Genomic DNA, 13,784 nt, shown 5'->3' with positions numbered 1-13,784 from the left:
CATGTTATAAATTGTGATAACCTTTTAACAAACATTGATTTACCTGAGAAGAACATGACGTGAAATAAACATCCCTTAAGATAATTTTTAACTGATTGGTATAGTAAAAAAAAAATACATTAAACCTTAGTAAAATTATACCAAATATCAACTTTCATTTAATTCTTTTTGAAATTAAACCAATTGGTTGGTCCTTGTTCTTCCAGCAGTTTTTGTCTTCTTATGCATATAATCTCTCCCGAAAAACTCTGACCACGCAAAATACGCATCAAAATGAGATTAAGAATATTTTCGAAGTTATAGAAGAAAATAATATATTTTTGTATCGTGATTTGGTTCGAGTGACAAAAAAACTTAATTTCTCTTAAACAAATTAAGTTACATGTTTAAATTTTATGCATGGAATAAAAAAACAACACTAGAAGAGCGTTTAGCCTTTTTTTTCTTCCTCGTGGTCAATGAGTTTTGTCTACTAAAATAAATTTATTTAATTCAGACTCAAAATAGTAAAGAATGAAAACGATTTTCAAATGCCTAATTGTGGAGCAAAATTAAAATATTGTGACTTGATTGCTGTTTAAATTTCAGGTTGCCGTCAAACAAATGTTGGGAGTTAAGCTATTGCCTTAAAAGCTGCACATTTGTGTATAGGATTCATTCCAGTTTAACTACATTCTCTCAAGATCCAATCTTAACTGGATTAATTATTTAAAGATGATTTTTTTTTTTTAAATTCTCTCACAACATATACAGTTTATAAAATTGTAACATTATTCAGACTTGTGCAATTCAAATAAATAAAAACTTGGGTACGGTTAATCTAACGAGCAAAAAGATAAAGATGTCGAATGTTTCTAGTTGTTTTACATGTCAATTCTTACAGCGGCACACCAAGGAACAAAATGTCCAGATGATGGTAGAGTCCCAAAGAGCAAAGAGAGGATATAGAAAGGTGGTTGAGCTTTGGTAACTGCGAAGCGAACAAGAACCAAGACCAAGAGGGTAAAGAATATGATATAATACATTTAGTGGAACTTGAGACTGGTCAAGATGTTGTTGTGCACGGGGTCAGCCAAATGATCTAGGAGGTTTTGGTATGGGCCAACACCTGTGACAAGAGCTTGAACAAAGTAACCCAAGATTGCCAACATAGCCAACCTTCCATTCTTCACTTCCTTGAGCTTCAAATCCTTCAAGGACTTCTCATCCTTACCAAAGCCAAGTGGGTTGAAGAAAGGTCCTCCTGGGTAAGCTGGCTCACCAGAACCTCCAAGACCCTTCTCTAGTCCTAGGAAGTATTGTTTGCCCATAGAGCCTGGTTTGGCCCAGTCTTGGAATCTTCTGTGCTCTGCAAATCCCATCAGTGCCATCTCAAACACGAACAGTGTGTAGGAGTCTGCCCAGTAGTTGTAGGTTCCTGCAGGTGGGAACACACCGGTTCTGAACCATGGGAGTGCTGTCTCCTGAGGGATCAGACCAGCCTTGCCTAGAATTTCAGGTGCTATTGCACCAACTGCACCCAACATTGCATAACGACCATTGATTATCTCACCATATGCTAGCCATTTCGGCTCAATGAACCCTCCTGTTCCTTCAGGGTCCGAAAGTCCCAGAGGGTCAAATCCATAGTCACCCGGAAGGCTGCAATGCACATGATGCCAGATAAAGTCAATTTCAGCACCAGCATAGTAACTAATTATTTACTTCTCTTCTAAATTGCATAGATACACTAGTGTTATTCGAACAAGGTTCCCAGGAACGGAATAAAATGAATTAAGTTTCTTTCATAAGTTTATTGGAGAAATTAAGCGAAAGAGCTACTATAAATTAACTTAATTATGTTTTAACTCATGAAATAAACTTCATTTTACCTTTTTATTCTTCAAGTGCTCATGAGAAGTTTATATATCCAGACATGATCATATCGTTATGTTAAGCTATTGATGAACTAGGATGAAATTTACCTGCCATCCAAGTAGGAAAGACTTTGCTTTGATGCAAACCACAAAGGTCTGTCTGATCCTTGCTGAACACCAAAAGAAAGAAAGTTTTTTTTTAAAAAAAAAAAGTGAAAGTGTAGATGAAAACATAAAAACACATCAAGTGAGAGAGGAATTACAGACCTTGACAGGGGGAGTAGCAGCTGCCTTAACAAGAAAGGAGGCTTTTCTGGAGAAGCCAAATGGAGATTGGAGTGATCTTGGTCCAAGACTTTGTCTTGTAGCCTCGGCTGAGAAGGTAAGAGATGATGATGATACAAGAGCTTGTGCAGCCATGCTCTTAATTTACAACTCCTTTGTTGCCTCTGAATGAATGATATGTATTGCTCCCACTAATAAGCCAAAGGGTGGAAGATATGAGGAAGACTTAGGCACTACTTTGGCCCGCTAGCTAGCACGACCAGTATCCAACTCCTGGTGGATATTGAAGAGTGAGGATGAGATTATGATCTAGTTCTCCAACCAGCTTTATACACGTAATATCATGAATCCGATAAGGGTTGGGATATTCTTTCCTTCCCACTTCCATTACGTTATCATCATGCAATCTCACCCCGCCTCCTGTGGATAATATCTTCCCTTGTGTAATTTTCTTTACTCTCAACTCTATATCCACGTGGAATTTTTTAAACATAAGTCTTTCTTCCATCAAATTATTTGTGCGTAGCCAACAATTCAGAAAATAAATAAAAGACCTTGGATCCCTGTGTAACGTTAAAATGTCAAAATAATTATTTCCATTGAAAATTATTTTAAGATATTGTGTTCATGTAATAAATTATATAATAAGTTATACGATACTCTTTTTTTCTTTTTCTATCTCTTTGCACCTCATCATTCATTTTATCTTACATTTCTCTTCTCTTCACTCTTATTTATATGAAATTATGAATTGTTATCTATGTTTGTCGTGGTAGAGATGTTTAAAATTGAATCAAATCATTTTAAACTAGCAAACCGATTAAAAAAAACTAAAAATCAATAAAACAAAGAAATCGCATATTTTATTGCAATTAGGTTTATTTTTTATACCTATTGTAAATCACGCATTATACTTTAGTTATTTTTTGATACCTCCAAATAAAATTTCACTATCGTAACCTAAGTCATGGCTCAATTTTGATAATAAAATATGTAATTTCATGTGTTGAGTATTTTTTTAGTTATGTATTTTTGTGACTAAAAATAATGGTAGAAAAAAGAGACACTCTATGAATAATTAACTATGAATGGTTTATAATGCATTTTTTTAAGAATAGGTTTGTAATGTAATTATAATCACCTGTGACTTTTTTTTGCTTCATTTACTATAATTATGTAAATGTCATTTTTAAGGGTTGATCATGACTCAATTATTACACTCTACATTGGAACAATTTATTTTGTTAATTATCAAATTAAAATAATTTTGAAAGTCTTGTGAAAATAAATTTTAAGAATAAAAAAATATTGGATTGATATGATTCAAATTTATTATTAGTTACATTCACATGATAAAAAAATATTGGATTGATTTTTTTAAGAATCCCAAAAATTTTATGTTTAATTTGAATAAGTTTTCATTTAAAAATCAAACAAAGATGTATCGCAAACACCCCGATAAATATAATTTCTTAATATTATTATTATTTTAACCTCAAATAGAGGATGAAACAAAATAAGTAAAGTGATAAATACTAAAAAAAAAAGAGAGAGAAAAGTATGCTTGGTATACGAAAAAGAAGACAAAAGATTCAGTTAAGTCGAAAGTTAAACCTCATGTAATGTTTGGTTTGCTAATATTTATAACTTGGGGGATAAGTTGCTCACAAAGTTTCATATTTAGACGAAGGCTAGTTAAACTCCTTCTGATGGTTAGATTTAATGGATGGTTAAAAAAAGATTTATTTTTCTTCTGTTTCCCTTTGTTGAAAGTTTATCCTTTTCTTTTTTCTCTTTTCGCGGCAGGCCGGTGGCGAGGTTCCCTTCGCGCTTAGAGTGCGGCGGCGACCACAAAGTCCTTCACAGGTCTCCTAGGATGCGATTCTTCAAATCTGATGATCTGATCCTTCGCATAACTGATGTTCAAAGCGAACGGGAAGGGAAGTTATTGCTTGCAGTGGCAACGCCATGAGGTGTGGCGTAGAGAACAACCTCTGGTTACCAGCGAGAAGAGGGATGGAATAAAAGACAAACAAAAAAAGAAAGAAGAAAATCTAACGGCTAAGAAATCCTTTCCCACTATGCGTAAGAAGCTTAGCCTTCGTCTTTTATGCAACCCAAATTGTGCGAAGAGGGCACATGCCTCAGCAGTCGGTACAATGCAAAGCCTAGAAAGGGCCCTCTCGTATCCTATATTATAATTAATATTTTGTTAACTAGCCATTTGCTGGCCCCAAAAATCATGCAAGTCTTATTCAGAACGCACAAGCTAGCTTTAGTTTTGAAATACAGGATGCAACTTAAAGTAAATTGGGTTTACAATATCTTGATGTGGTTTTTTTTATTTACTCTATGCGCCTCCATTTTAGATAATCGTTTCTAGAGATTCTTGTACCGATTTCGTAGTTTAATACTACTTTGATGGAAATGATAAGACTGGGGAAGATGCGAGCAAACGGGTAAAATAGCATAATAGTACCTTAGCAAGAGATCTCCAAGTGCTGCTTTTTTTTTTAGCTAACTTTATGGTAAAGTCTAGCATTGGACATAAAAAACTTTAGTGTAATACATCCATGGCAAAAACCATAAAACAATGCAACAATCTCTGATCACTTCCCCTCAAAATAACTGGCTGAAATGTTATTTCTTCGTTGTGCTTGCCGTATACCTCGTGAGAACATAGCAGTCTGGCGGTGTAATGTTTGTATAATAGTTCTGGATTGTTTCTGTAATTTCAAACCCAAATTTCTTGTAGAAGTTTATGGCATCTTCATTGTTTGTCTGCACATGCAAGTAAACCTCAGAAATGTTTTGCTTGGAGCAAAGATCAAGAACATGATTCAATAACTTTGTTCCTGCATAAACCACAAGATTCACATCACAACACTTGCATAGTTTATAAAATAACAAGCTTAAAAGGAAGTGATAAATTTTGAAACAGTGATTGTTGCCAGATTTAAATTAACATGTTCCCAATATGAAGCTTGCACCTTATGACAAACCATTAATATGCATTTGTGGTACTGAGACAGGTATCCACACCAAGGTCATTAAAAAAATGATCAATTAAACTTTCAATCACCAGGGAAAGATATTCAGTTTCTTTCTTACCAATACCAAGTCCACGGTAAGGTGCCAAAACACCTAACGTCATGATGTAAACCCGAACTTGCCCCCCACCTTCCTTCTTCTCCAGCCGGCATGCAATTGCTCCAACACAAATATCACTATAGTAAGCTGAAAGGCAAAGTACTCAACGGTGTCAGACACATTCTATAGGTCCCTTGTATACCCATCCCTTCTTTCTGTATCATCCATATATCAAGCAAACTGAAAGCACAGAGATATCAAACAAGCTGGTTCAACTAAAGAAATGTTATATGCTTGCATGCTAACTCTAAGTCCAAATGCTTTCAAAAAGCACGTGATTAAGTATTGAAGGCATCTTGTGCTGTATTCCAATAAAGATAACTCTGTACATTTTTCTAGGCATGGATAAATTTATCAAAATCAAAGAGGGAGTGCATATTCTCCTTAAATAAAGCAGAAAAAGAAGGGGGGAAATCAATTCAAGAGCTCTCGAAACCATCAGCATATCCAATGTTGTCAAAATCAAGATCCTAGCTAAGACCGGGAAGGGAGTAGAAGGTTATATAACCTAGGAATGTAACATGAATCATAAGATCCTACTAAAAATGCAAAATTATACTTACACGTGCGTACACAAAAAATAACATAGATAGCAAAAATAACACCTAAATCACAATATTTAGATAAACTAAAATTGAAAATTCACAATCATAAGGTTACGTACAAATCATAAAAAGTGACATAACATATGTGATCCTCAATAGCAATCTTAAACATAAAGCACAGGCAGAAAAATAGAAGCTTGAAGGCAGTGAGGCACAAAGCTTGAACCCCCTGAAGGCAAAATCTTTGAAGGCATAAACAGGGGTGTTAGTGCTGGAAGTAGAACACAGATTATTGTTAATGGGAGGCAGAACACAGAAAGCAGAGAGACCAGAGATATATTAGAAAATGTGATTAGGCTTTATAGAGTGAGAGCATGCAAGGGAATCAGAAGGCGATCCTCTGATCTTACTCGCAATTTTGACAACAGAGTATAAAAAAAACTAATGTACCCTGGTGCCAAAGGCTCCTCGCAATGCGAAAGTATGGGGGAGGGTTATTGTATTTGTATGCAACCTTACCCTTGCATATGCAAAGAGGCCGTTTCCCATGACTAACCCGTCACTAAGGCACGGCTTTACAGTTGCATCATGGCTCGCCCTCAACAACAACACTGAGTACATCTATCAAAAAGAAAAACCAATAGGACTATGCTATATGTTCACATGTTTGTCAAAACTCTGAAAAGGAGTTTTATTTCCCCATTTTTAAGGGAAGGGAGTGGGTATGTTTGAATCCAAAAAGTTAGAAAGGCTTTCATATCCTTTATATGCATTTTGTTTTATCAAAGGGTATGTTTGATAAAACAAAATGCACGAAGGATATTGCAAAAGGTAGGAAATATGAATTCTGAATTGAACAAGAAATTCGGGTCAATTAAAAAAATAAACCAAGTGCAAATTGAATTAAACAAATAAAAAAAAAAGTAAGAACCAAAATTTAAAGGGTTTTGCTATGAATGACTGGAGTGAATCCGTAGATTAGTTTTTAGCCAATAGATATATTATTTTTTAAGATTAAAAAAAAATCATTGTCCAAAGATTAGTAATGTAAGCAATGACTAATTGCAACACCCAAATTCAAAACATCAGATAAAAAAAATATTAATAATGGATTATAAGACCTAATATCCTTCAGTGGAATTAGAATCTTGAGCTTTAATATGTGAAGGAAGCTAAACTGCTAAAGGCAACTTGTGCAGGAACTGAAGTGCAGTAAGCTTAAGAAAACCTCTAAGGGAAAATAGAAGCCAAGACATAGACATTGTCACACATATGCTTCTGCTTCAGCATCGAATAAAAGGAAAAATCTACCAAATATATCTTTTGGCAACCAACTTTTTGTTCATGTGATCATTCCCCAATCATGGGAAGCTTTTTGGAGGCAAATAAGTAACTAGTATTGGAACAAAAATTAGTTCGTTCATTGTTTTATTTATTTATTTCAAATGGATCCCAAGTGATTTGACTCCCCAGCAAAACCCTGACATCAGGCATAAACCCAGTAGAGTAGCTCGTTAAGCAAGGAGAAAGAAATATGTAACAACTAGGAAGAATAAAGATTGTGAATGAAATTAATGTGAAAAAAAGGAAGTGAGAAAGAAACATAGAGTAGAACCTAGTTTGGTAAATTCACCGGAAGCGAGTGCATCGACATAGTATTTGTCATTGTAACGAACGGGGAAAAGAGCGAGATTGAGCTTTTTGAGCTGCATAAGGTTCTTGTCCCTCACCCCATCAAGTGAGATGGAGACTCCACGCCCAGCTCCCATTCTACAAAAAACAAAAATGTTAGCAAAAGCAGAGAAGGTGGCATGGCATGGGAGAGTAATGGATATGGAAATGAATCTTCGCCCAATCTCAAAATCCCCAAAGTAAATTCAAATTGACGAACTACACATACCTAGAAAGCAGAGAGAGATGCCTCAGCCTCACCTCGGAAACGTTTGAATCTGCGAGTGAAGAGTGCGTGGCGGTGGACGAGAGCGAAAAACCTAGACCCGGGGTTCTTTTGACATTTTACAATTTCATTTTTCCTTTTCCGACCTTTTTTAGAGTACTGTTTTAACATTAAAAATCTTTTATTAGCAAAAGAATATATATATATATATTATAAAAAGCTTCTGAAGTCAAAGTCCTTACATTTACCTACCCTTGATAAATAAGTACATTACAGAAGTGAAATAAAGAAAAATAAAAGTGAAATTAAGTGAAAAACATGTATTATTAGGAATAAAAAAACAAGTCAAAAGTTTTTTCTCCTCTTATCTGCGGGAGTGTTTATTAACTGGGTCAAGTTTCACTAAATTCATGACTCAATCCAAACTAAATTTTAGATATTAAATTTGTATACCTTTCTTTAACCCAATTCAAATTAAGACATCAAAAAAATTAATTTAAATTGGATTAATGGCATGAAAGTTTAAATTTATTTTAAATTTTAATGTAATTTAAAAAAATATAAAAATAAACAATCATGCATATTATACAATTTTAGGTACCTATTCTATTACATCTCAACACTTGAAAATTCAACCAAACACAAGATAATTCCAACATTATTGTTAAATTATTGAATCGATTTGTAACATTATGTGTGACATGAACTTTCATCTAATCCTCAAAAATTTGTTTAATATTACACAATACATACTTAAATAATGTTCATAGTTGTTATCACTAGTAATAATATTCTTTAATTTAAATATATAATTATTATTTTATATTAATCAACGAGCCAACAAATGAAGTTTACATTTTTTAAAACTAAAAATTGATGATGTATTTTATGCATGAACAAATTAGGTTAAGTTTGACCTAAACAATCAAGAAAATCCAACCCAAATATTTGGCTAAGTCAAGTTTGCAACCATCACTTAGTTTGAGCGATAAGAATAGTGAAAATAAAAAATATTTTTAAAATTAAATTATTGATTATTTTTAAATTAAAAACATGAAATAATGTTTATCTTATTTCATTTCAGTTTAGGGGTTTTTTTTTAGTACAAGAAAAATAAAATATCTTTTATTTTTCTTCTCAAACAATATTAATTTGATATTTATATTTTGTTCCCTTTTCATATTTGTGTGGATTCAATTTCTAAAGAAACAAACAAAAGAGACTTAAATCTATTGAGAGAATGACACTACACTTTTAGAGGACATTTGCTAGTTTCTTTTTATGCCAAAAAAACCATGGTTCTTGAAAATTATGAATTTTATTGTTAAAAAATTAGAAATTCTGAAAATGATAATTGTTAGAAATGATTAAAATATGTTTGATTGATTAAAAAAAATTATTCAGGTTTGATAAGGAAAAAAAGGATTTGCATACATGATTTTGATAGAAAATTTTTAAAGATACGAGCTAGTGTGATCAGCGTGAATAATAAATGTTTCAGTATTTAAGGTAACTCATAATAAAATTATTGTTATCTTTTTTACTGCAAGAGGATAATCTCATTTCATTAATGATAATAGCATTTTTTTAAGAAAAACGAGGCAAATTTATTCAATCAGAGGAGAAAGATTCAAAACATGAAAAGTTATTAGATTCTAAACATTTTCCAAAATGGAGAAAGTTAGGCCAGCTAAGGTATCAGCTATCCCATTACGATCTCTCCTTACCATTACCATGAGACACTTTTATAATCGTGTAACTGCACACAAACATCTAAAATAAAATAATCATATTTGGATTTTACTATTTATTGGTCTGACCGCAGGCATCTTCTACTATATTGGACCCAAAACTAATATCCGCGTCCTTTGGTGGTAAATAAAATGTAGTGTATTTAATTTTAGTATTAGGAAGTAGTATTGAACAGTGAACTCGTGTATTCTGCATAAATGGAGAAGACGTTGATTGGATTTCCATGTTATCTGTGGGCGTAACCATTTGCCATTGGATGGCGCTGCTAGAATTTGTACTGGTGCCACCAGTTTCCTCTCCCTTTTGTCCCAGATAAATACCAAGTGGCAAAAATTAAATTAAAATAATATATATATATATTTTTTATCAGTAAATTAAATAGTGAATTAATTAATTTTAAACTGCAAGCGTTGGGAGAAAGGAAGGAAGACCTTATCATTTCCGAATTTCATTTTCAGAAGCCTCTTTGGGAATCAAATCCGAAGCATGATGCATTGTGCGAGCATTGTCTCGGCTCCGTCCTACGCGTTCCCTTTTCGCTCTGGCTCCGCTTCCACTACTCCAACTGCGATCTCGCTCACTAAGCGCAGTTGGAAGCCACCTCCGAGCATGGCAAAAGGCCCAGTCAGAGCCACCGTTTCTATAGAGAAAGAGACCCCGGAGGCCAATCGTCCCGAAACGTTTCTCAGAGGAGTGGACGAGGCCCAGTCTTCCACTTCGGTTCGGGCCCGCTTCGAGAAGATGATAAGGGAGGCCCAGGACACCGTGTGCAGTGCCCTCGAGGCCGCTGATGGTGGGGCCCAGTTCAAGGAGGACGTTTGGTCCAGGCCCGGTGGCGGCGGTGGCATTAGCAGGGTCCTTCAAGACGGTGCCGTTTGGGAGAAGGCTGGGGTTAATGTCTCTGTTGTTTACGGTGTCATGCCACCTGACGCATATCGTGCTGCCAAGGGTGTTCCTACCGATCAAAAACCTGGTCCTGTGCCTTTCTTCGCTGCTGGAATCAGCTCCGTTAGTATCTCTCTACCACCTCTACTCAATTTTTTTTTTATTTCCTTTTTTTTTTTGGACTAGTTAATTTGCCCCCATTGTCTTTCTGTTCAGGTTTTACACCCAAAGAACCCGTTTGCCCCTACCCTACATTTCAACTATCGCTATTTTGAAACCGATGCTCCTAAAGGTAAATTGCATTCTGATTTGCTCATTTCCAAGCTCCTCTTTATATCATTTTAGCAGTATTTTTTGTCATATTACTTCAACACATGTGATGTGATTAACAATTTCTTTTTATACTGCTTCTTTCATGCCTGTCTTTTTGCTTCCTGTTGTTTGGGCTTTGTGTGTGTGCTTGGGACTGTTTAATCTTTAATTACTGTATAGAAGCTAATATGATCTGATATCTGCTCCGTCTTTTTCAAGCTTGGTTACCTCAGGTTCAACTTTGTAGGTTTTTGTTTTTTTTTTTCAAATTACTATTTGTTATCAGTTGCTTATGTATAAATCACAACTATATATATAAATAAAAACAAAAAAAAACACAAAACTATATGTACATGTTCGTCTCAAAATCTTAAAACAAATATTAAACCAAAGAGATGTTAACATAAGAGCATAAAGTTGTTGAACCCTTTTTTAAATGTGCTGCTATTGATAGTCAAGCTGTTGCTTTCTGCAGATGCTCCTGGAGCACCTAGACAATGGTGGTTTGGTGGGGGAACTGACTTGACACCAGCTTACATTTTTGAGGAGGATGTTAAGCACTTCCATTCAGTATGTCCTTAGCACAAATATTGGTTTCTGACATTTTTATGGTTTAGAATCAATAATGGTTTTTTTACTTGGTAAAAGATGAAAGAAAAAATAATTTCCTTTGTTCTAAAATGTCATCACACCTTGATGATATTGGTCCTTTTTGAGAGTGCCTTTAATATATTTTTGTAGTTTTAGGTGGGTTTTCTTGAGTTGAATTTATGTAGCTTGGTTCACTTAAAATTGGAGGCATTGGAATGTTAAGCACAGAATTTGTTTCTCTTTATATTTCTAGGAACGGTTTTGGCAAATGCTTAAGGATTCTGCAATCAAGGTCACTTAAAATCTCTCTAACTTTAAATCTTGCTGCTTATGTAGATTCAAAAACAAGCCTGTGACAAGTTTGAACCTACTTTTTACCCCCGATTCAAGAAATGGTGTGATGATTACTTTTATATCAAGGTATAATTCTTAATCCTTTTTCACACAATAAAGCTTTAATACTGTATTTTTGAGCAGTCTTAGGATCTGTTTGATAAAAGTAAAGGTTAACAGTGATGAGTGAGTATTAAGCATTCCATGTCCAGTTCATGTACCTTTAATAGAAGTTTACTCATGAATTTGGCTTTCTGTTATATTTAATTTTGATGAATTTAATATATGATGAATTGGAGGCTCTCATAATTAATAAGCAAGAAACAAATGGTGGTAAATGGATAACAGCAATGACTGTCGGTAATAATGAAATGATGGGAATGGGAAGAAGATATGTGATGCAGGGGAAGCAAGATGATGACTATGCAGTTATGATCATGGTGGTAGTAGTGGTAATCATGGCGATGATGCTGGCGACAGTGACATTGGACAGTGTTGTGGTGGTGGAACAAAGGAGTTGCACACTGTGAGATGAAGGTGAAAAGGGAAATTTTATCTATGTAATCTTATTTGTTCAGAATCTTACTCTTCCCTTCGGATAATTTTTGAATTAATGAATAAGATATGATGAACAAATAGGAATACAAGAAGTTTATCATATCTAATTGACTCACCAAACAATAGATTAAAATAGGATATGATAGCTTACCCTATCTTATCGTCTTTATGCCAACTACTTAGTGTCCTTAACACATAAGAAACATTTGATACTTTCTTCATCTTATAAATAGGAGGATTACTAGGAAGATGTTGTCGGAAGGTTTAAAATTGTTTATCTGTTTTCAGTCTCTTGTTTGTCAATTGTCATAGACAGTGCTCCCATTTGAGTATACTGGAGTTGAGTCAATATAACATGTAACTTGATGGGCCATGGAGGCCATCTTTTATGTTTAAGGGGTTAGAGTGGATTCATTATACATATTTTTTAAATTGAAGTTGAGTGCATGGGAATATGCTGTTGTTGGTTGTTTTTCCTTATCTTCCTCTTATTTCTACATTCAGCATCGAGGTGAAAGGAGAGGGCTTGGAGGAATATTTTTTGATGATCTTAATGACTATGATCAGGAGATGCTCCTTTCCTTTGCTACTGGTAATTACTTGCATTTATAAATCTGATGGTTCTAACTGGAAAGACATATAATTCTCTCTATCTCATGCTGCCCAAACAATGGTTGCTTGCAGAATGTGCAAATTCTGTTATTCCTGCTTATTTACCTATCATAGAGAAAAGGAAGGATTTGCCCTTCAATGATCATCAGAAAGCATGGCAACAATTGCGAAGGGGACGATATGTTGAATTCAATTTGGTACACCTTTTAACCCAACTCTAGACTTAAAATGTATTGCTCTACTCTTTCAAATCAGATTTGTATTTGTACTATATAACATTTTTGGCCACAGGTATATGATAGGGGTACAACATTTGGACTGAAAACTGGAGGGAGAATAGAGAGTATACTTGTTTCTCTCCCACTGACTGCTCGGTGGGAATACGATCATGTACGATTTTGGAATCTTCTTTATTTTAAACAAGTTAGATGTTAGATGACTTAAATTTTCCATTTATGAAATTGCTACTGAAACGGTGGTGACCTTTTGTATGCAGAAACCGGAAGAAGGAAGCGAAGAATGGAAACTCTTGGACGCATGCATCAACCCCAAGGAATGGATCTAATTCATCAGTTGACCCCCCAATTTGTCAGCTTTTTAATTTAATAATAAGGGAGCTTGTTTCTTTTTTCGGTGTATATCAAGTGCTTGTTATGATGAGTCAGAATGTTAGCTTGTTGTACTAGGTGGATTGTAAATCACGTATTTTGCTAGAGTCATCCGCGTAAAGCGTGAAAATGCAGAAAATTACAAATGTCTAGGCTGCGTCTGTAGTATACCTACTGCCAACCATTGTTCTTTCTACAAGTAACTCCTCAATCCCATGTAAGAAAACAAAAGGCAGCTTCTTTAATGCCAGTATTGCACAACACCTCAGACTAGTAAATTGGTAATTCTGTTGAAGGTGATATAATACTTTTGACTGAAAAATCTTTGAGCAATTGCTATATGTAAGATCCTATAATTTGCCACATATATCCACTTTTAATGAACTCATCGAACAATTAT

The 13,784-nt window shown here is 34.5% G+C and overlaps 3 protein-coding genes and 1 long non-coding RNA gene across 4 annotated transcripts; 2 read left to right on the top strand and 2 right to left on the bottom strand.

Annotated features, from left to right (window-relative positions):
* Window positions 1-788: 788 nt before the first annotated feature.
* LOC114384735 (chlorophyll a-b binding protein 8, chloroplastic-like) lies at window positions 789-2,434 on the bottom strand. Its single transcript, XM_028344491.1, has 3 exons — window positions 2,124-2,434; window positions 1,965-2,026; window positions 789-1,641 (listed from the first exon to the last, which is right to left on the bottom strand). The coding sequence occupies exons 1-3, from the start codon at window positions 2,274-2,276 to the stop codon at window positions 1,026-1,028; spliced, it is 831 nt and encodes a 276-aa protein (XP_028200292.1). The 5' UTR covers window positions 2,277-2,434; the 3' UTR covers window positions 789-1,025.
* Window positions 2,435-3,748: 1,314 nt separating this feature from the next.
* On the top strand, window positions 3,749-4,489 carry LOC114385493. Its single transcript, XR_003660882.1, has 2 exons — window positions 3,749-3,853; window positions 3,948-4,489. It is a non-coding gene; the product is annotated as an uncharacterized LOC114385493 (long non-coding RNA).
* A 110-nt stretch (window positions 4,490-4,599) lies between these two features.
* Window positions 4,600-7,880, bottom strand: LOC114385492 (N-alpha-acetyltransferase 50-like). Its single transcript, XM_028345600.1, has 4 exons — window positions 7,737-7,880; window positions 7,452-7,606; window positions 5,253-5,378; window positions 4,600-4,996 (listed from the first exon to the last, which is right to left on the bottom strand). The coding sequence occupies exons 2-4, from the start codon at window positions 7,603-7,605 to the stop codon at window positions 4,782-4,784; spliced, it is 495 nt and encodes a 164-aa protein (XP_028201401.1). The 5' UTR covers window position 7,606; window positions 7,737-7,880; the 3' UTR covers window positions 4,600-4,781.
* A 1,998-nt stretch (window positions 7,881-9,878) lies between these two features.
* LOC114384760 (oxygen-dependent coproporphyrinogen-III oxidase, chloroplastic) lies at window positions 9,879-13,717 on the top strand. Its single transcript, XM_028344538.1, has 8 exons — window positions 9,879-10,493; window positions 10,587-10,662; window positions 11,158-11,252; window positions 11,610-11,693; window positions 12,669-12,756; window positions 12,849-12,973; window positions 13,068-13,166; window positions 13,273-13,717. Exons 1-8 carry the CDS (start codon window positions 9,972-9,974, stop codon window positions 13,339-13,341), a joined length of 1,158 nt encoding a protein of 385 aa, XP_028200339.1. The 5' UTR covers window positions 9,879-9,971; the 3' UTR covers window positions 13,342-13,717.
* Window positions 13,718-13,784: the final 67 nt, after the last annotated feature.

This window comes from Glycine soja, chromosome 14 (genome assembly GCF_004193775.1).
Source record: "Glycine soja cultivar W05 chromosome 14, ASM419377v2, whole genome shotgun sequence".
Lineage (NCBI taxonomy): Eukaryota > Viridiplantae > Streptophyta > Magnoliopsida > Fabales > Fabaceae > Glycine > Glycine soja.
This window is presented reverse-complemented; position numbering and strand designations above follow the sequence as displayed.